Source organism: Cololabis saira, chromosome 4 (assembly GCF_033807715.1).
Source record: "Cololabis saira isolate AMF1-May2022 chromosome 4, fColSai1.1, whole genome shotgun sequence".
Classification (NCBI taxonomy): domain Eukaryota; kingdom Metazoa; phylum Chordata; class Actinopteri; order Beloniformes; family Belonidae; genus Cololabis; species Cololabis saira.
In genome coordinates this window covers 32575501-32595540 of record NC_084590.1, presented here as the reverse complement: position 1 = coordinate 32595540, position 20040 = coordinate 32575501, and the positions used below count along the sequence as shown (strand labels likewise).

At 41.6% G+C, this 20040-nt stretch overlaps 2 protein-coding genes across 4 annotated transcripts in view; one reads left to right on the top strand and one right to left on the bottom strand.

The window, feature by feature from the left end:
• LOC133441826 (neprilysin-like) overlaps positions 1-20040 on the bottom strand; it is a 466475-nt gene that overhangs the window by 427501 nt on the left and 18934 nt on the right. The gene's annotated exons all lie outside the window — the stretch shown is intronic.
• LOC133442385 (succinate receptor 1-like) lies at positions 190-15422 on the top strand. Of its 3 annotated transcripts, none has more exons than XM_061720365.1 (3): positions 190-236; positions 13047-13120; positions 13291-15422. In XM_061720365.1, the coding sequence occupies exons 2-3, from the start codon at positions 13073-13075 to the stop codon at positions 14230-14232; spliced, it is 990 nt and encodes a 329-aa protein (XP_061576349.1). In that variant the 5' UTR covers positions 190-236; positions 13047-13072; the 3' UTR covers positions 14233-15422. The 3 variants fall into 3 exon arrangements, with proteins under 3 accessions (XP_061576349.1, XP_061576348.1, XP_061576347.1); XM_061720364.1 differs by lacking the exon at positions 190-236 and adding an exon at positions 12294-12340 and having other exon boundaries at positions 13291-15421; XM_061720363.1 differs by lacking the exon at positions 190-236 and having other exon boundaries at positions 12994-13120; positions 13291-15421.

Genomic DNA, 20040 nt, shown 5'->3' with positions numbered 1-20040 from the left:
GGCTTTGTTATCTGATCGTAAGCATTCAAAAATTGAAGGTTTCAAAAAAAGGAAAATGAAAACACTATTTCAAGGGCTCAGTAGGTGTATTTGCTCTAGCACTGGTTGACAACAGTTTGCCGCAAGTATTATGTTTGCTTTCTTCCCTCCTGTTGGACAGGTGCCTGCAGCATTTCAGTATTAGAACTGCATGAGGCTGCTGGAAGAGGGTTCGTCCTTGACCACAAACATAACAGGTAAGAATATGAAAAGCTGTTTTCATTAAAACAGTATTCAGTCATGGACAATTAAAATAGGGTAATTATCTTTGAATGAATGTCATCTTAGTACCACTAACAACTGAGAGAGAAAAATCAGTGGGAGGTTATACTATTAGAGAGAGGGTAGACGGGAGCTGCTAGACCCATGGTTGTTGAAAAAAAAAAAGTATTTTCTGAACAAAGCAAATTCTTTTCAATAATGCCTGATTCAACCTATGGAGAGCAGGAAAACAAGCAGACCTGTTGAAGCATGCTGGATGCATGATATTCAAAACACCAACAAACATTGAAAAAGACATTTATACGCAGAATTTAGGTTGTTGAAAACTATGCACTCTCATATTCAAAAACACAGTAAATAAGTGAATACATTTGACACTCATGTTTTTGTGGGTTTTTATGGTAATCATATCTTGTTAGCTGCCTAATTTCCTTCTGCAAACTAATAGTAGAATTAATTAGTAATGATCTAATTGAATTGCTTCATTTATTTTTTGTTATATAAATCCCCTAGCAATCTAAATATATTACTACAGATTAACTTTCACCGTTTGGATGTGTACGCTCCGTTTTTGGCAACATTATTGCTGTCATGGCAGGTGCTGACATCAGCTGTAAATAATTCATTCAGTTTCCATACCTGCTACAGTCCTATTCAAAGTCATAGGGGTCTGCTGGAGCTTTTCCCAGTCGGCAACAGAGGTGAGGCTAGGTACACCTTGGATAAATAATGGTACGTAATGGTGCAGTATAGACTGCAAATGTGTGACCGCAAATGTTAGTATGATTTATTTAAATACTTCTCTTCTGGATGAAAAAGCTACTGTAAAAGTGACTATGTCCACTTTTATTTTTATACCAGGAACAATCTTTGCTTCTTTTGGTAGATCCCAACGGTATATTTTAAGAGACAAAATGTGAATACATTTAGCCTTTTGACTTTCAAATGCAGTCACTTTAAAAAACCCACAAGAAGAGTGAGGTGTCATCTGTTTCCTTGGCTTTAATTTTCCTAGTTTCTCATTTCAAATGTTTTTAAACATTTTTTTGGCTGCAACACTTGGAAAGTAAGCGCGTAATCAATCTCGGCTTTAGAGGGTTCCTGGCCCAGGTTGTGGCTCCAGTGATACAGCAGGAAAATTCACAGAAATCAGTGGGAATCACAGGTCTTTTATATGGTTCATTTACAATCTTTTTCCTTTTTGTCAATGAGCTGGTTGACAAGAAGATGAAAGATAAGAAAGAAAAAAAAGATTTTAAAAAAAAGATAAGAAAAGTTTGCAAAGTTTCAAGCATTTCTCCGAGCTGTCACATAATTTCATCTTTGGACCACAGGTCCTTGAACTACTGTATGAGTTGAACTGTGTTTTTGTCTTTTTTTCTTGGACTAATAAATTCTGTGAGAAATTCCTTTAGAAATTGTTTGTGATAATAGCGTTACCTGCTTTAATGTTTTTTACCGCACTTTTAATTTTTTATGTTAAGTTCAAACTACATAGAAAAGCTGCTTCTCAATATGTCCCCCACATTTTCATCCAGCTGTAATGCACCATCTCTTGGAAGCTACCGGGGCATTGTTGGCAAAATTAAAGTGATGAGGACACCGAACTTTATGATTTGACCGTTTAACGTTAGCTACCCAAAAATCCATCCATCCATCCATCCATCGTCCGCCGCTTATCCGTTCCGGTCGCGGGGGCAGCAGCCTCAGCAGAGATGCACAGACTTCCCTCACCCCAGACACTTCCTCCAGCTCCTCCGAGGGGAGTTCGAGGCGTTCCCAGGCCAGCCGAGAGACATAGTCTCTCCAGCGTGTCCTGGGTCTTGCCTGGGGTCTCCTCCTGGTGGGACATGCCTGGAACACCTCCCTAGGGAGGCGTCCAGGAGGCATACAGATGCCCAAGCCCCCTCAGCTGACTCCTCTCAATGTGAAGGAGCAGCGGCTCGACTCCGAGCTCCTCCCGGGAGACCGAACTCCTCACCCTATCTCTAAGGGAGCGTCCAGCCACCCTGCAGAGGAAACTCATCTCAGCCGCTTGTATCCGCGATCTTGTCCTTTCGGTCACTACCCAAAGTTCATGACCATAGGTGAGGGTAGGGGCATAGATTGACCGGTAAATCGAGAGCTTCGCCTTTCGACTCAGCTCCTTCTTCACCACGACGGTCCAGTACATCGACCGCATAACTGTGGACGCTGCACCGATCCGTCTGTCAATCTCCCGCTCCATCGTTCTCTCAATTCGTGAACAAGACCCCGAGATACTTGAACTTCTCCACCTGAGGCAGGACTTCTCCACCCACCCGGAGAAGGCACGCCACCCTTTCCCGGTGGAGAACCTTGGCCTCGGTCTTAGAGGTGCTGATTCCCATCCCTGCCGCGTCGCACTCGGCCGCAAACCGCCCCAGCACATGCTGAAGGTCCCGGTCCGATGAAGCCAACAGGACAATGTCATCCGCAAAAAGCAGAGACGAAATCCCGTGGTTCCCAAACCGGATCCCCTCCGGCCCCTGGCTGCGCCTAGAAATCCTGTCCATAAAAATTATGAACAGGACCGGTGACAAAGGGCAGCCCTGCTGGAGTCCAACATGCACCGGGAACAAGTCTGACTCACTGCCGGCAATGCGAACCAGACTCCTGCTCCGATCATACAGAGACCGGACAGCCCTTAAAAGAGGGCTCCGGACTCCATACTCACCGAACACCACCCACAGAATGCCACGAGGGACACGGTCAAATGCCTTCTCCAGATCCACAAAACACATGTAGACTGGTTGGGCAAATTCCCATGAACCCTCGAGCACCCTTCGGAGGGTGTAGAGTTGGTCCAGTGTTCCGCGACCGGGACGAAAACCGCATTGTTCCTCCTGAATCCGAGGTTCAACTATCGGCCGTATTCTCCTCTCCAGTACCTTGGCGTAGACTTTCCCAGGGAGGCTGAGAAGTGTGATCCCCCTATAGTTGGAACACACTCTCCGGTCCCCCTTTTTAAACAGAGGGACCACCACCCCGGTTTGCTACTCCAGCGGTTCTGTCCCCTTCCTCCATGCGATGTCGCAGAGGCGTGTCAACCAAGACAGCCCTACGACATTCAGAGACTTGAGGTACTCAGGGCGAATCTCATCCACCCCCGGTGCCCTGCCACTGAGGAGCTTATGAACCAGCTCAGTGACCTCGGCTTGGGTGATGGATGAGCACACCCCAGAGTCCCCACTCTCTGCTTCCTCAGTGGAAGGCATGTCAGTCGGGTTGAGGAGATCCTCAAAGTATTCCTTCCACCGTCCGACGATGTCCCCAGTCGAGGTCAACAGCTCCCCACCCACACCATAAACGGTGCCGGCAGAGTACTGCTTCCCCCTTCTGAGGCGCCGAACGGTCCTCCAGAATTTCCTCGAGGCCGACCAAAAGTCTTCCTCCATGGCCTCCCCGAACTCCTCCTAGACCCGGGTTTTTGCCTCCAGGACCGCCCGAGCCGCGGCTCCCTTGGCCTGCCGGTACCCATCTACTGCGTCAGGAGTCCCACAGGCCAACATAGGCTGGTAGGACTCCTTCTTCAGTCTGACGGCGTCCTGTACTTCCGGTGTCCACCACCGGGTTCTAGGATTGCCGCCACGACAGGCACCGGAGACCTTGCGACCACAACTTCGAGCCGCCGCGTCGACAATGGAGGCAGAGAACATTGTCCACTCGGACAGCTCAGCCCCTCTCTTCACCCGAGTGTCCAAGACATGCGGCCGAAGGTCAGATGAAACAACAACAAAGTCGATCATTGACCTCCGGCCTAGGGTGTCCTGATGCCACGTGCACTGATGGACACCCTTATGTTTGAACATGGTGTTCGTTATGGACAAACTTTGACTAGCACAGAAGTCCAACAACAAAACACTGCTCGGGTTCAGATCGGGGAGGCCGTTCCTCCCAATCACGCCTCTCCAGGTATCACTGTCATTGCCCACGTGAGCGTTGAAGTCCCCCAGTAGAACAATGGAGTCCCCAGTTGGAGCACTATCAAGTACCCCTCCCAGGGACCCCAAGAAGGCCGGGTACTCCGCACTGCCGTTCGGCCCGTAGGCACAAACAACAGTGAGAGACCTTTTCCCGACCTGAAGGCGCAGGGAAACGACCCTCTCGTTCACCGGGGTGAACTCCAACACATGGCGACTGAGCTGCGGGGCTATAAACAAGCCCACACCAGCCCGCCGCCTCTCACCCTGGGCCACTCCAGAGTAGTGGAGGGTCCAGCCCCTTTCAAGGAGCTGGGTTCCAGAGCCCAAGCTATGTGTGGAGGTGAGCCCGACTATCTCTAGCCGGTATCTCTCAACCTCACGCACAAGCTCCGACTCCTTCCCCCCCAGCGAGGTGACATTCCATGCCCCCACTGTGAGGGTTTTAGTCCAGGGATTGGGTCGTTGAGGCACCCCGCCACGACTGCTACCCAGATCACATGGCACCAGCTTGTCATGGACCTTCCTGCGGGTGGTGGGCCTACGGGAAGGCGGGCCCACGTCGCCGTTTCGGGCTGAGCCCGGCCGGGTCCCACGGGCAAAGACCTGGCCACCAGGCGCTCGCCTACGAGCCCCAACCCCAGGCCCCAGGGCTCCAGGGCGGGGCCCCGGTGACGCCGATCCGGGCGATGTAGCGGCCCTCAATGTCTTCTTCTTCATGACAAGGTTGTGAACCGCTCTTAGTCTGGCCCGTCACCTAGGACCTGTTTGCCATGGGAGACCCTACCAGGGGCGTAATGCCCCCGACAACATAGCTCCTAGGATCACTCGGGCACACAAACCCCTCCACCACAGTAAGGTGGCGGTTCAAGGAGGGCCAAAAATCCAACATCACCTGATACAAAATGGGAACCGCAAATCCACGTTTCGGTGCCTGGAATCCAGTGTCTGCGAATTGCAGCGATCCATTTTGTTACTGAGTGGATTGTAAAAGGCTACTTGTCAGTAAGAAAATACCCTTAAATGACAGACGGAAGGCAGGCTTGCAAATGTAAATTAAAGTTTTAATGTGGTTCCAGGCCTGGACAACTTAGGTCTATAAACAAAAACAAAGCAACTCAAAAAACAGAAATCATAATTAAGCAGAGGTGTTGGCATCAACCTCTCCCCATGGCAGCCCTCGCTGTACTGAACCATTTCCTTTTTATATGTGCTACACAAGAGATGCATTGCACCAGATTACAGTTCAGTTGCTAATTTATCTGCAATCCATGAAGCAAAGTCCCCCCCCCACCCCCCTCTCAAAATAACACAGAAAAGCTTGTCTAATTACGCTTCTAGTTGTCATCCAGCCATTCAATACATGTAACTGACATTGATGTATTCACAGTGATTCAATATCACTGTGAACATCAACATCAATATCAGAACTTTCGGGGCTTCCATGAACCACGTGACCGCTCTGGCGGCGAGAACAAAAGTTGTCGCCAACTATGTTTTATCCACTGCTATGGGGGGTATGCTGGGTGAGCTACATTAATTATTAACTGGATTGAGAGCGGCACAGCGCTGTCAAAGCTTATAGGAACTAGGGTTGCCAACTCCCTGTAAAATAAATAAGGGACACCTCATCGGCAAGGGCCGGCCAAACCGATTGCCTTCACCCTTCCTGCTGTGGTGAATTTTTTTAGCCCCTTTTTTGTGAGTGAAACGATTTTTTAACTGTTTGACTCAAACCTGAATTGAATTATATGCATATTTTTGGATGCCATGAACACATGGAATACAAAATATTATCCAGCAATTCACTTTAATACAAAATAACAAAATGAACTGAATAAAATAAGTATCTTTCTTAAAAAGAAATCTGTCCTGCTTAACTTAAAATTGTATACATTTATATAAAACAATAGAAAGAAAGCAGAACATCCATTCTGTAATTTTGCACATTTTTAGTGCAATAACAAAAGTCCAAACAGAAAGTCTGTAGAAAACTGGTAAACATATTTGTGCCTCAAAGGCCATGACTGTAGGCTACAGTTGTAATAAAACAGAAAAAATGAGTTATGAACTCAACAGCTCAATGCCATTTTCCATTGGCATTTTATGACTATTTGACTCTCACAGTAATATGGGACAAAGTGCGTCCCTTTTCAGCTCAATACGGAATGCGTACTTTAGTTTATAAATACGGGACAATTCCTTTTTTCAAGGGCAACTTAATAGCAACAGCTCGTGCCTCATCATTAACGGCCTAGGCTATCAGAACTACAGAGACAATCAAGTTGACATTTTCAGCTCTATGTCAGTAGTCAGTTATTAACTAATTGTAAAATTACGTTGGCCCACCCACAATGGAAATGCTGGCGCCCCACGCCTGCTTGGAGGTGATGTCAGTGCTGGTTGTGACAGTGAAGGGAAGGGAGGAAGTGCAAACACAAATATCTTGGCAGAGGGCTCTGCATGCCCCTGATGTGTAAAAACAACCTAACTTGTTTCTCACACCATATCCCAAAATCTGAAACATGTATAAGTTGACCTTTGATTGTAGTTTTTAAAAGAGTTTTCAACGACAGCTGAGTTTCAACTGTACAACATGTGAGGCATAGTTTTTTTTCTATGTTGAAAAAAATAACAATTCCTTCCTCATTGTACAACAGTCTTATCACAGTGCTACATTTAAGGTTTGTGGTCAACAGATAATATTTTGTCGAATGTTGAGCCACATCAGAATACAACTTGACATTGAAGGTAGCTGATGACCGTGGCTAGGCATGCAAAACTAGTTGCAGCTCTGCCCACGTACACCCTTTGCTACACAAAGCAAAGTGGCTGAATTTTTGATTATAACAGTTCAACTAACAAAGCAATGGCTTTGAATGTTTCATTGACATAAACATCCACTTCATTATCTCGGCTATTAGCATTGTTAGTTTGAGCCAACATTAACACAAAGCTAAGTGTGAAAAACAACAAGAATATAAATATTTCACAAGATCCAACATTCACACTTCCATGTTGCAGACAAAAAGGAAATTAAAGCTGCAAGCATCGATGAACGGGCCCTCACGCGTGCAATTTTCACCAATAAAGGTCAAGTACTCAATACCGAGTCTGATGACACCACCCACGAGTCTTTATGTCAAACCATTTAATGGCAGAAAGTAAGGACTATCAAATATGGACCAATCAGATGAAGGGGGGGCGCGCTTTTTGGCGTCTATCGTCGCCTCGGTAACGCTTTTGACTGAGTAAAGTAATGCGCATCATTGCAGGATCAAGATGCACATTTTGATGTATAACACACCTGGGTGCACGTTACGGTTCGGGCGAAGAAGCGGCTGAAGAAATGGCATAAATTGCACCAAAATTACACGATTAATTCAAAATGGCCGACTTCCTGTTCGGTTTCGGCCATGGCGCCACGAGACTTTTCTTTAAGTTGCGACATGATACAGGTGTGCACCAATTTTCATGCATGTACGTCAAACCGTATTGTGGGACTTGAGGCATGAAGTTTTCTAGGGGGCACTGTTGAGCCATTAGGCCACGCCCATTAATGCAAACCATTAAATATCACATTTTTCGCCAGGCCTGGCTTGCGTGCAAAATTTGGTGACTTTTGGGAGCATGTTTAGGGGGGAAAAAGTCCCTCATTTTGTCAGAAGAATCCCCAGTCAATCTTTCCTTGATCCCTATGTGCAATAAATTTATCCCAGGTGAGGAACCATGGGTGCCAGCATAGCTCTGCCGGTCTTTGTTTCAGATTGGATATTTCTGGAGCAACACCTGAAAGGAAGATATTTGGAAAAGATTTATAAGAATGAATGTAAAATCATATTAATTAGCATCATAGGTTAGCATGAGCAAATTCAGCCAAGCTTTAATTAGCAAATCTTTGCCACTACAGAAGAGTAGGTTGATTAATGAGGAATTCATCCTAGTTCAAATATAGTTTGATGATAAAAACATACAATTTTTAGGCTTTTGCACGTTAATCCTGATTATTGAATTTGAAATGTTAATTTTTTGAGGATTATATGTCCAATGAGAAAAAATTGGTGGCCGGCTGTGAGGAAGTTAAACATAAACTGATATAAAATGAAACTGTTACGATCAGCTGTAGTTGATTACAAGATGAGAACGTGACATCTCACTTCAGTTTAGGGGCCTGCATGCAGAAGTCAAATATCAGTATCAAAGTCAAATTCCAGTATGTGATTCAATTGGAAACTGATTAAGAAATGTATTTGTGGTAGTTAAGTGGAAATTAGTTGGATGTTTCAAAGAAGCATATCAAAAACATGACGTAACTTGCTGCAAAGAATAACAGAGGAGTTATCAAATAAAGCTGGGGTAAACTGGTATTTATTTATACTTATTCTATTTAAATTAATTCATTTAGTGATTTCTAATTACCATGAGACATCAAGATCTTTAACATGAATTGTTACCATGCTCAACAGTTAATGCTGTGAGCATTTATGCAGGAGCCTCATAGTCAAGCAGGATGATTCCATTCAAGCTCTTTAAAGATAATTTTTTTTTTTGCTATAATTTACCCTCATCTATAAACCAAATAAAGTTCTCTACAGCTTATAAATTTAAAATTTGAAAAAAAAAAATGCAGCTCAATTGGTCCAATCACCAAGTTGTTTTGGATGACTTTAAATATGTTACATGATTAAAGCTAAAACTCTTGAAGACCAACACAACTCTTAGAGCACAGATGATCCACTTCTCATCAAAATTGTATGATAAAATGCATAGTTTCCTGAAAGAGTTTGCTGAAAAGAAGACCGACATGACATAGAATATGTGATGGTTGAGAAAACATGTGAGCGTAAGAAATCTCAGTTGTAGAGTTTTACCATGTACTGTAAAAAAAAAAAAAAAAAACTAAGTTTTTGGTGACTTCCACTTAGAAGATTTGAACTGTCATGATTTTCACTTTGGGGAGCTTTTAGGGACTCACTTGTGCAAATGTCTTAAATTATGTAAGGGAAAAGAGAGGCACAATGGAATCTTTCAGGTAATAGCAATACCCTTATAAAAAAGAAACTAAAAACAACTCTTCACATTTTAAATTATTCCCATCTTCACAATCAGCACACATGTTTTATAATAGACATAATAGTTGTCCCAAAACCATAATACAATACACTGTGGTATTAAATATTGCTCAAAGGTGATATTATGGTATCAATATCACTTTACAAACAACAACAACACAACAAAAAAAGTGTTATCTCGAGTAATACAAAGCTTTATTGGGTATTAAAGACGAATTTTATTTGAGAAAAAGGGTCATTAAACTTCCTGAGTGTGCACAGCAACAGAGTGGATGAGGACACGCTACATTTACTTCAAACAGCTCAGCAGTTGTAGACCTTTGAGCTCCTCATTCATATATTTTGAGTATAAACAAAGTACAAAAGGGTACGGAAGAAAAAAAACAGATTCCCCTCAGAGGCATGTTTGTGGCTTCAAGAAACTTGAATATTTTTAAAAATAAAAGCCCTCTCCTGTTTTTATGTTTTTATCAGTATGGAGGAGTGCTACATTTAAGGTTTGTGGTCAACGGATAATATTTTGTCAAATGTTGAGCCACATCAGAATACAACTTGACATTGAAGGTAGCTGATGACCGTGGCTAGACAGGCAAAACTAGTTGCAGCTCTGCCCACGTACACCCTTTGCTACACAAAGCAAAGTGGCTGAATTTCTGATTATAACAGTTCAACTAACAAAGCAATGGCTTTGAATGTTTCATTGACATAAACATCCACTTCATTATCTCGGCTATTAGCATTGTTAGTTTGAGCCAACATTAACACAAAGCTAAGTGTGAAAAACAACAAGAATATAAATATTTCACAAGATCCAACATTCACACTTCCATGTTGCAGATAAAAAGGAAATTAAAGCTGCAAGCATCGATGAACGGGCCCTCGCGCGGGAAAATACATGGGCTCTAAATACATTTTGTCTTTTTTTTTTTTATGAAATACACTATATTGCATGCAAAATACACAGCATCTCAGGCCAAATTGTATAATAGTTGGTGTTTACTGGAAAATACTGCAGCAAAATTGGAAACAAAAATCGATTGCTTTGTTTGATATTGTGTGATAAACTCCTGCACAGTTTTATTGTCCTGTTTCAAAATGGATAAACTGTGGAAAAACCTTCTAAATGTCTTTAACACGTTCTTTCCAACTAGGTGAATAACTGGACTGAAAACAGAGTGAATAGGATAGATGATCCTGATTTCAGTAGATTTAATTAAGCAATTGCATGCAAAAGGGTCAGAAAAATATACTGTACATCAGGCGTCTTGATGCAGAATGACAATGAAACAGAGGATGATACATTTTAGTAGACAAAACATTAGTGTTCCCAACGTTAATCTTTATTTGGGCAGAGGACCAGTCTGCACCTGTAGTCAGCCAAGCTTATATTCTGAGGTTCTCAGCTGTTTTGTTTTCATCAACTATGGGAAACACTTTTCTCCCCATCAAAAAAAGATTAACAGCATTTAATTCGCCGTGTCATGCTACTTTATAAAGCAAACTTGAATAAAACTTGGAAGGAAGTGACAATGTGACAATCTCACTTCTGCTTCTGATATGTCAGCTTGGAAAGTGAAATGACCGGACCCCGAACTGTACACTGAACAGCAGTTTCATCTAAACTTTCAACTTGTTTTTAAGTTCTCTATCTAACCAGCATCTTAAATGGGTTTTGCTTTTCTTTATAGAGAAGCTAGTTGGTTGCTGGAACTGGTGTCTGGTTAATTGCTAAACCACACTTAGGGGTGAGTGTGAGTCTGTGTGGTCTGTCTGCCCTACGATAGACCCGAGACCTATTCAGGGATAGTTCAGTTTCAGTTTCAGTACACCCTGAAAGTTCACTCAAAGAAAGCAAATCAGAAATAAATGAGTATATAGATATGGATGAATTGAATTGCTGAACTGATTTGATATTACCAACTTAAGTGAAAATATAAACTTGCAAATAAATCCAAAACATTGTTGTTTACGCATTGTGACTTGTCGATTACCTTCTGTAAAGATAGTCATGCAAAATGAGATGCAGCATCCTAATAAACAGATCCACATATGGAACTTTTAATGGATAACTGGGGGCACTACTTAAATGCATGAGCACTGTTACACATGGGCAGTGACTTTGTGAATCTTGCATTACGATGACTGATGTTACAGGTATATTAGTTCACAGCATTGTGGTGTAAACGTGGAGTTTGTCATCTCAATGCCAACAGAAGCTGGCAACAGAAATAAAAATCTTTTCTGCGGCAAATGAGTACAATTGTTGCCATCAGTGGCAAAGCTTGACATCTCAGGATAAGACAGCAGAACACAAACACTCTATGTAGTTCTAATAGATAACAGATATAATAGAAAATACATCCTGCAGCCCAGTTTGAAAAGATAAGTGATATTGATAGTCAGCATAATGCATGACTCACAATGTATTAGTCTTTGTTAAATACTGTATGTTTAGCTTTTCAGTGTTCCTGAAAGAAATAACAGCGCCCAGGTGTTTTGGTGGTTTATTTCATCACTTACTGTATGCTACTGTAGGTGTTACCATCCACTTCAAGGAAATATGCCAAGTTAGGCTAGTGTCCAGCTGGGTTATGGTTGCACAAAAAAGAGAAAGGTATACACTCATATACCCTTTTATCAAGTGGGGTTGACAACAAATGAGTACATTTCCCCAAAAAGTTGGCATATCTAATCATAATTGGATTGAAATGGAATGGAATTTAATTTACTTGTCTTGATTATTTTGTTGGTTTCTCATGTCTGTGTGTGAGTGAGAAACTTTTTTTAAACATGGTGGGTTTTAAGTGTAAACTTAAGTGTAAACAAATAAGAAGAACATGCTGGAAAAGCACGTAATATCAGTGCATCAAGTTTGACATCTAATATGAGCAAATGTGTGGTTTTATACATGCTGACTTGAAACTGTTAGGAAATACATGACTGCATTTTTCCAAATAAAGAGCATATTTTAGCCATTTAGGGAAGTAAGAGAATTAGATAAACTTCAAAACAGCTGGTAAGAGACCAGTTGTATGTGAATCCTCCACAAAGGTCTTCAACACTATTGTAAGTACAATTTTATAGAATGAAGTTTGGACAAAGATGAATGATTTATTCATTTCACTTTTGTAACATTCTGGCTGATTGTTTACACCCTTACACATACGGTTCATATTATTAAATATACTTAGATATGTATAAATGTATAAAATAATTTTAAAAACAAAGCACCTTTTTAACCTGTCTTCGGTACAGAAACAAAGGTTTATAGGCCTAAAGCTTAGAGGTACAGAAACAAAAGTTTTGATGTCTAAAGCTTAGAGGAAGGACTCATGTGAGTCTAAAGACCAACATTTGTCTTAGAAAATAAAATTGTTTGGGGTAATGTAAAGCATGAAAATGGTTGAATGAGGAAGAACCTAAAGCAGTACAAGCTATAAATAGTGTAATTCTGTTCAACTTAAAATATGCCATCCCATCTTTAAAGGCTTTTAAATGGCTAAACATGAACTGGGCTTGACTTCTGAAATGGGAAGGTAAATAAGTTATATACTAAAATAAAGACAGATTTGAATAAAGAAATTTAAATAAGCTATTAAATTGAGCTTGATAGCTAATGATAACTTTTTATTTATTTTGTGATGTCTAGTTTTGGCTGACCTAAATGCAAATGAGACACACAAAGTTTTAGTATGTTAAAACCATAAAATGAATGTCGATGATGTTCCAGCCATGTCATATTACCCTCAGTTTCTCTGTTTACTGTCTCCAGTGTACAAATAGTGGCTGCACCTGCTCATGGTCACACTCCTGACAGCCAGCAGACTCTACGAGAACCGCATAATGGTAAGTCTTATCATTAACATGTGGTGCGACTTGCAGAAACTGTCCATAGAGAATGTCATTCCAGATCATAATCTTTTGTTTTAATCATAATTTACTTATTTTTGTCTTCCTATTCCCTCCTCCACCCCCTTATTTCCTTCTTTTCTCCTCTTTCTTCTTTTTCATGGTAGCCACTCAGCTGCACAGAGCTAGACGGTGCCCTGAAGAGGTACTATCTGTCACCATTTTATGGAATCGAGTTCTGCATTGGTTTCCCTGGAAACCTCTTGGTCGTACTTGGTTATATTTTTTGTTTGCAGGAGTGGCAGAGCTGCAATATCTATCTTTTTAATCTGGCGGTGTCTGACCTTATTTTCCTCTGTACATTGCCACGCCTCTCCTACCTTTATGCAAATGATCAGGTAGAAACTATGACCTACGCGTGCATTGTCAATCGCTACGTCCTACATGTCAATCTTTACTCTTCCATCCTCTTTATGGTTTGGCTCAGCATGGACCGCTTCTTGCTCATAAAACATCCAACTAGGAATCATTACCTGCTGAGGCCACGAACAGCCCTGATTGTGACCGGGTTGAGCTGGGTGGCCGTCAATGTGGAAATTGCCCCAATGATCTCATTAATGCTCCAGGACTTACAAACACAAAACTGGAGCTTCTGCAATGATTTTGGCAGCCTAAAAGGAGATGTCAACCCCTTAGGTTACAGCATTGGGTTAACAATTACTGGTTACATTCTCCCTATGATTGCACTTTGTGTTTTTTCCTATCAAATTGCCCACCTGCTCCAGATGCAGGAAAGAGCTCACAGGACATCATACAGACGGGCTCTTAGAGTTGCTATCTCAGCTGCTGCCATGTTTCTGATTCTCTACACCCCCTACCACGTGCTGAGAAATGTGAGGATAGCATCTCAGAAGCCCTGGGCAGGGGTGGAAACATGTTCAATAGAATACATAGATTCTCTGTACATCTTGACCAGACCATTGGCCTTCCTGCACAGTGTCATCAACCCTGTCTTCTACTTCTTCATGGGCGACAAGTTCAGAAATCTCCTAATCTCTAAACTCAGAAAGACATTCAGAAAGAAGGAGCCGAGAAGAGAACCAGCCTGACTAAACTTAACACAGGATTCCTGCATGCGTGGAAGAAAACGAGATGCATAAAAATCAGGTATCACATGAGAATCAGCTTCAACTGTACATAAAAATTCTTCACTGTATATTTTGTATTAAATATTTTATATTTTAAAGTAAAATGTGTAATATAAAGTTATTTTTACATGTATTAGGCTGATCTTAATTGACATTTTATTTTAACTATAGGCATTCTATGATAGTCAATGTGAACCTATTTTGTTTTCTGTACTTGTAGTTGTTGATAAAGGGTTAAAATTGGCACATCTGGAAATTGACAAAACTGGCTCAACAAGTTTTAAAATTTTTACCACTAAGGCTGCACAACAGAAAGAAGTAAACCCTGCCTTCTCTATAGAATATTCACAATTTTTACAAGATTGTTTTTTCTGTGTCCTCTCCTATTTTCCATGTTATATTATTTCTATACCAGTTTTTGACATTTTTTGCGCACCAAAGTCTAGCACAGATAGACTTGTAATGACGATAACTATTTAAAAAAAATACTTCTTTTACTTTCTACAGCGATTTTTTTAAGGTTTTTATGTAAAGCCCTTTGAATTGTATTGAAATGTGCTGTACAAATAAACTTGCCTTGCCTTGCCTGCCGCTGTCACAATTATGAAATTTCAGCTGATAATGGATTGCCTTTAAATGATGTGAATTAACAAATTAATTGCTCCTGCTCCTTTTGTGACAGTCTGCAAAATGGTCAATGCTGCACCATAAACAAGAAAATATCCATGTATTTGTTGTAACAAAAATAAATGAATAAAAGTAATAATAAAAAAGAACATTACTTGAAATATGTGTTTGGTTTTTAGGCTTTTTATACCTAACCTTACACATGGCTGACGCGCTATATCTGCAACCAGATGAGCTTTGTAAATTTCACTTAAAGGAGCTTGAGGCCGGATTGAGGCAGAATTTATGAAAAAAATTTGTATACGTTTTAAGTTTTCTAGTAATAATGTCAGATGAAGCGTTCCAAACCCAAAAGAATGAGCCCTCTAGTGTATCTCTCCGTGTGATGCAAAATGTGCTGCAATTCGGGCCCAAATTTCCTGCGCTGGGCTGCGGATGTGACGTCACATGACGCTGCATGCACGTTCTCCCCGTTCTCCCGTGCCGGCTTCACTGTTGGCTGCAGTACCCCCGGCTGCCGTCGTGGTGAAGGGTGGCGCTAGAGAGTCTCATTTCTTAAAAGGAGCCTCGAGCTCCTTTAACCTTTATGAAACCGTCTGGTTCTTATTGTTGGTTATATCACTAACTGTGATCCTTATATATTTATATATTGCATGTAACTCATGTGCAATCAGAGAGTCATGTGCAAAAAATAAAGGCCCCAACAAAAAAGGAAACCTGAATGCTTCAGCATTAAGTAACTACTACGAGGCACGCCCACATCGGGATCCGGACTGGGGATCCGTACGGCCAGCTGCGGCCCGGAGCGCTGCTCCCCTGCGGCGTTACCGGCTCCGATCTCCCACTAACTTTCACCTTTCTAAGTTTCTCTTGCAAAGAAGACCTCCGGCAGCGTACCCAGATCCACCGAGAAGCATTCTGCCATCTCAGTCCCTGATGCCCACGCGCTCATCAGCCATAATACGGGAGCCCGCTGGGACTGAAAGCTCCAACTGAACCCCCCCCCCTTTTTCCCGCTCCGAGTTTTCTGTTAATATCAGGAATCGGGACGTCTCGAGGACGGCCGGCCGGCGTCTCGCCTCAGCTGTGAGCTGCATTTCCTGGATCCGTGACGGCCGCGCTTCGGCGACCGACGAAAAGAGGCACACGTCTACAAGTGAACGGCCCCGCCGCACCTCGAAGCGCGTGAGAGGCTCCGTTCGATCCGAAAGCACGGCCCGGCCCAAGGCGGCGCTCTACAGCTGTCCCGTTTGGTTTCAGGGAGAAGGAGACACAACAGAGAGACTCTGACTGGAAAACCCCGGCAGAAACGCGATCCGCAGTCGACAGAGCCCGCAGCTTCCAGATCCGGAGACCGGAAGGCGTGAGGTTTCATGTGTTTTGGGCGATCAGTTTAATCTAGAGCGGTTCAGAGCTAAATTTGTGTTTAATGAAGTTACTGCACGCATATTGCTGTGTAACACCGGCAACTACCGGCATTATTATTGTTTGTTTGTGGTTTTAAATACCGCGCCCTTCATCCTGTCTCATTGCACGTGGTGACGAGGGCGCCGCCATATTTAAATGCGTTGCCGGCCACATGCAGCCAGTTGTCTGGAGATACAGATGATCAGGAGTTTTGTATCACGTGTTTATTGTTTTGATTTATTCTCCTTATGCAGTTAACGTTTTATTCTTGTTGTTTTCTTGATGGTTAGTGTTTTATGTTTTAACGTAGTGTGTCGTCAGAATTTATTTGGGGTATTGCTTTTACCATCTGCTTGGTACCTAGATGTAAATAAATTCTGATTGATTTTAATGAGAGAAGTTGTTTGTGTTGTTTTCACATATTTCGTCACAATGGCTGTTTGACAGAGCTAGAGCCGAACTGATAATTGCCTTCAACGGTTATTCTGCAGTGATAATAGTAAAATGTACTACTCTGCAGAATAATAATATCTATTTCACTGATTTGCTGTTATCATTTTTCCTGGAAATCCAGGTGGTGCCCCGAGGATTAAATCATTTTGATAATTAAATTTGATAAATAGTCTACTTTATTAATTATTAATAATTGTTGAATAAAATTATTAATAAATCTTGATAACTGAACAGCGCAACCGCTGTGGCACAACAAGGCCAAGCACAAACCTTCCCTTCCTAAGGAGCTTTTTAATCAAATCACTAACTTTTGACACAATAAATCAACTGATTCCTGCTCACATAATAGCACTGAAACTGTTCTCATAAATAAAAGAGTGACATTTGTTTGAATAGTTATTCAAGTAAAGTCCTGATGTTGTAAGATCACAGTGCAGTGTTTGATACTATAGAATCTATATATAGATCAATAAATACATCCAGAAAAAAAGGGGTTAGGCTCTCAGGGAGTGTAATTCACAACTTTAACTTGATAATAATTTGCCTCTAAGCTTGAAGGGCAGTGGTTACATTGTAACAATTTGTAATTGTGAATCTGAGAGATCCACCATACCATGTGGTGTCCCACAAAGATCAATTCCTGGGCCCCTCTTCAACCTTTACATGGTCCTCCTCGTCCAAATTCTCTAGCACTTTGGGGTTTCTTATCACAGGTTTGCAGATGATGGCCGGATATATCAAGAAACCTCGCAAAAAACTACTGTCCTATCAGTTTCTTATGTCAGTTCCTCCATGAAGTTAACTGGATGCAACACAACGTCTTTCAACTGCACAAAGAGAAAACTGAAATAATTGTTTTGGTAGTAAAGAAAAAGAGGCATTGGAATCACTGATTACTTCAACACCAAATAAATAAAAGCCAATAACAATAATTTTGGGTTATTCATCTTAATTACATGAAAAAGGTAACTAAGTCATCTTTCTGGCATATTTAAAACAAAGTCAAACTGCAAAAAAATAAAGTCAAAGAAGGCTTTGGAAAAGCTTATCCAGGATTGTACAGTATTTGATGTAGATGACTCTAATGGACTCCTTAATGAGAGCACTAGCTATCTACAAGTCATTCAAGTTCTGTAGCAAGGATGCTCATAAACCCATAGAAGGGAAACATTTCTCAAACACTTACAATACTCCTTACTTAAAAATATAATTCAATTTAAGGCTTAGGATTCAGTTTATAGTCTCTAAATCTGTGGGCCCAATTTATATAGAGATATATTTGGTGATTACTGTCCTGGATTATGTCTTAGATATGCAGGGTCTGGTCAACTGGTGTTACCCAGAGTTCAAAGTAAGCAAACCGCAAACAAGCAAAATGTCTTTTAGTCATTATGCTGCCCTCTGCTGGAATCAACTCCCCTTGGAGCTTAGGTTTGTGCCAAATGTAGCAATTCATTAATTAAATCAACTATTTTTCTAACATATTTTTTATCAAACATAGACACTCTTTTCTTTTAACCGTTTTGCTGGTGTTTTGCAGAAGGTGGTCGAGATCAAATGAATGAACCATCCATGGACATACAGTATGTAATCCACCTTACAGTTTGTTCCTGTCTTGTTTAAAAATGCCCAGCTGCCCTACATAACTATTGATTTTTGTTTATCACACCCAGCTCTCACTTCCCTCTTCTTCTGCTTGGCCCTATGCCTTGTTCTACGCTCTCCTTTTGGGGAGAGTTGAGAGAATAGAGGATTTACTTGATTTGATTCGCCTGACTTGTAACCTGAACACCTTTTTTTTTTTAATTTCCAACAACTTTCTGTCTTTTTTCCTTTGATGATTACTCAACTGAATTCTTATTTAGCAAGTTACATGCCTACAATTTAAAAAAAATAGGATTGCATGCTTTTACCCTTTTTTATTGCATCTCTGTGCACAAGGTTTGTCCATCATTGTATTTAGATTGGAATCTCCAGAGGAATGAACAAAGAAAAAAAGCAAGGATGAAATATCAGACTGTGTCCTGTGTGCTCATTTGAGGTTTCACAATAAAAAACAAAGGAGTTGCATTCCATGCAAAACTTGCAGTCTTATATTACAATTAATGTGAGTTTCTAATGCAATAATACTTTGATAGTATTTCCTTTCAAAAAACTGAGGCCACTGAGGAAATCAGAATGGGTCTGGGAACGTCTTAACACAGGTTTCTAGAAGGATTCCTGCAAGTAACTGTCTTTCAGTATTTTACCTGTATGAACTTTTGACATATCCTTTTTAGACATATTGCTTTGTGAATGTTAATGCTTGGCTGCGTTGCAGAGCAGACCTGCTAGTTTTGAGACCCCCACAGCCTTCTCCTGACTTATGGTAAATCCCCCATCCATAAGTTTGATGAAATGGAGTTACAAATTCACGATTGTTGTGTATTAATTATCACAGCAACGTGGCTACACCAACATATGCTGGATAGCTCAATAAAACTAGCAGGCCATGCCATCCACCGCCTCGTCAGGAACCAAAACTCCAGTCTGCGAGGGCTGTGGAATCTCCACAGCTGTCCACACCGCTCCGAGCCACCTCGAGCTTGATTTTTGACACCACATCCCTGACATTCGGGTATGCAAATTGTCTGCACTAAACTTTCCTTCACCTGTGCTTGGATTAAAAGATTAAACCTTAAAAGATTGCCCATAGGTCACCTCCCCTCTTGCTTAGCACAAGGCTGTGTGCTGAGCCCATTCCTGTATATCATCTACACCTTTGACTGCATCCCCACCCACCCCACCAAGACAATAAATAAGAATGCAGTTGATGCCACCTTGGTGGGCGTCATCACCTTGGGAGACGAGTCAACCTACTGGGGTGAGGGGCAGAGATTGACAGAGTGCTGTGTCACAAACAACCAAAAAAAAACATCAATGGAGACTTCTTTTACATTTCTTGGCACATGTTCATCTGATGATATCTCCTGGTCACCATACACTGCAGTGTATCCTTTTCTCAAGAGTGTACTTATAAGGACCAAACTTAAGGAAAGACTGCTTTTGGCATTCTACTGAACCGTAAATATTGTAATGGTGTACTTTATCACTGTGTGGTTTTCAAGCTGCGCAACAGATGGTGAAGATAAGCTCCAAAGGGTAACAAAATCAGTGGGGGAAAAAAAAAAAAAAAGATAAGCCGTTGCCTCCCATCAGTCCCTGCTTGCGATGCTTCTCCAAATCAAAAAAGATAATTCAAGACCACCACCATCCTGCACACCACCTGTTCAGGCCTCTTGC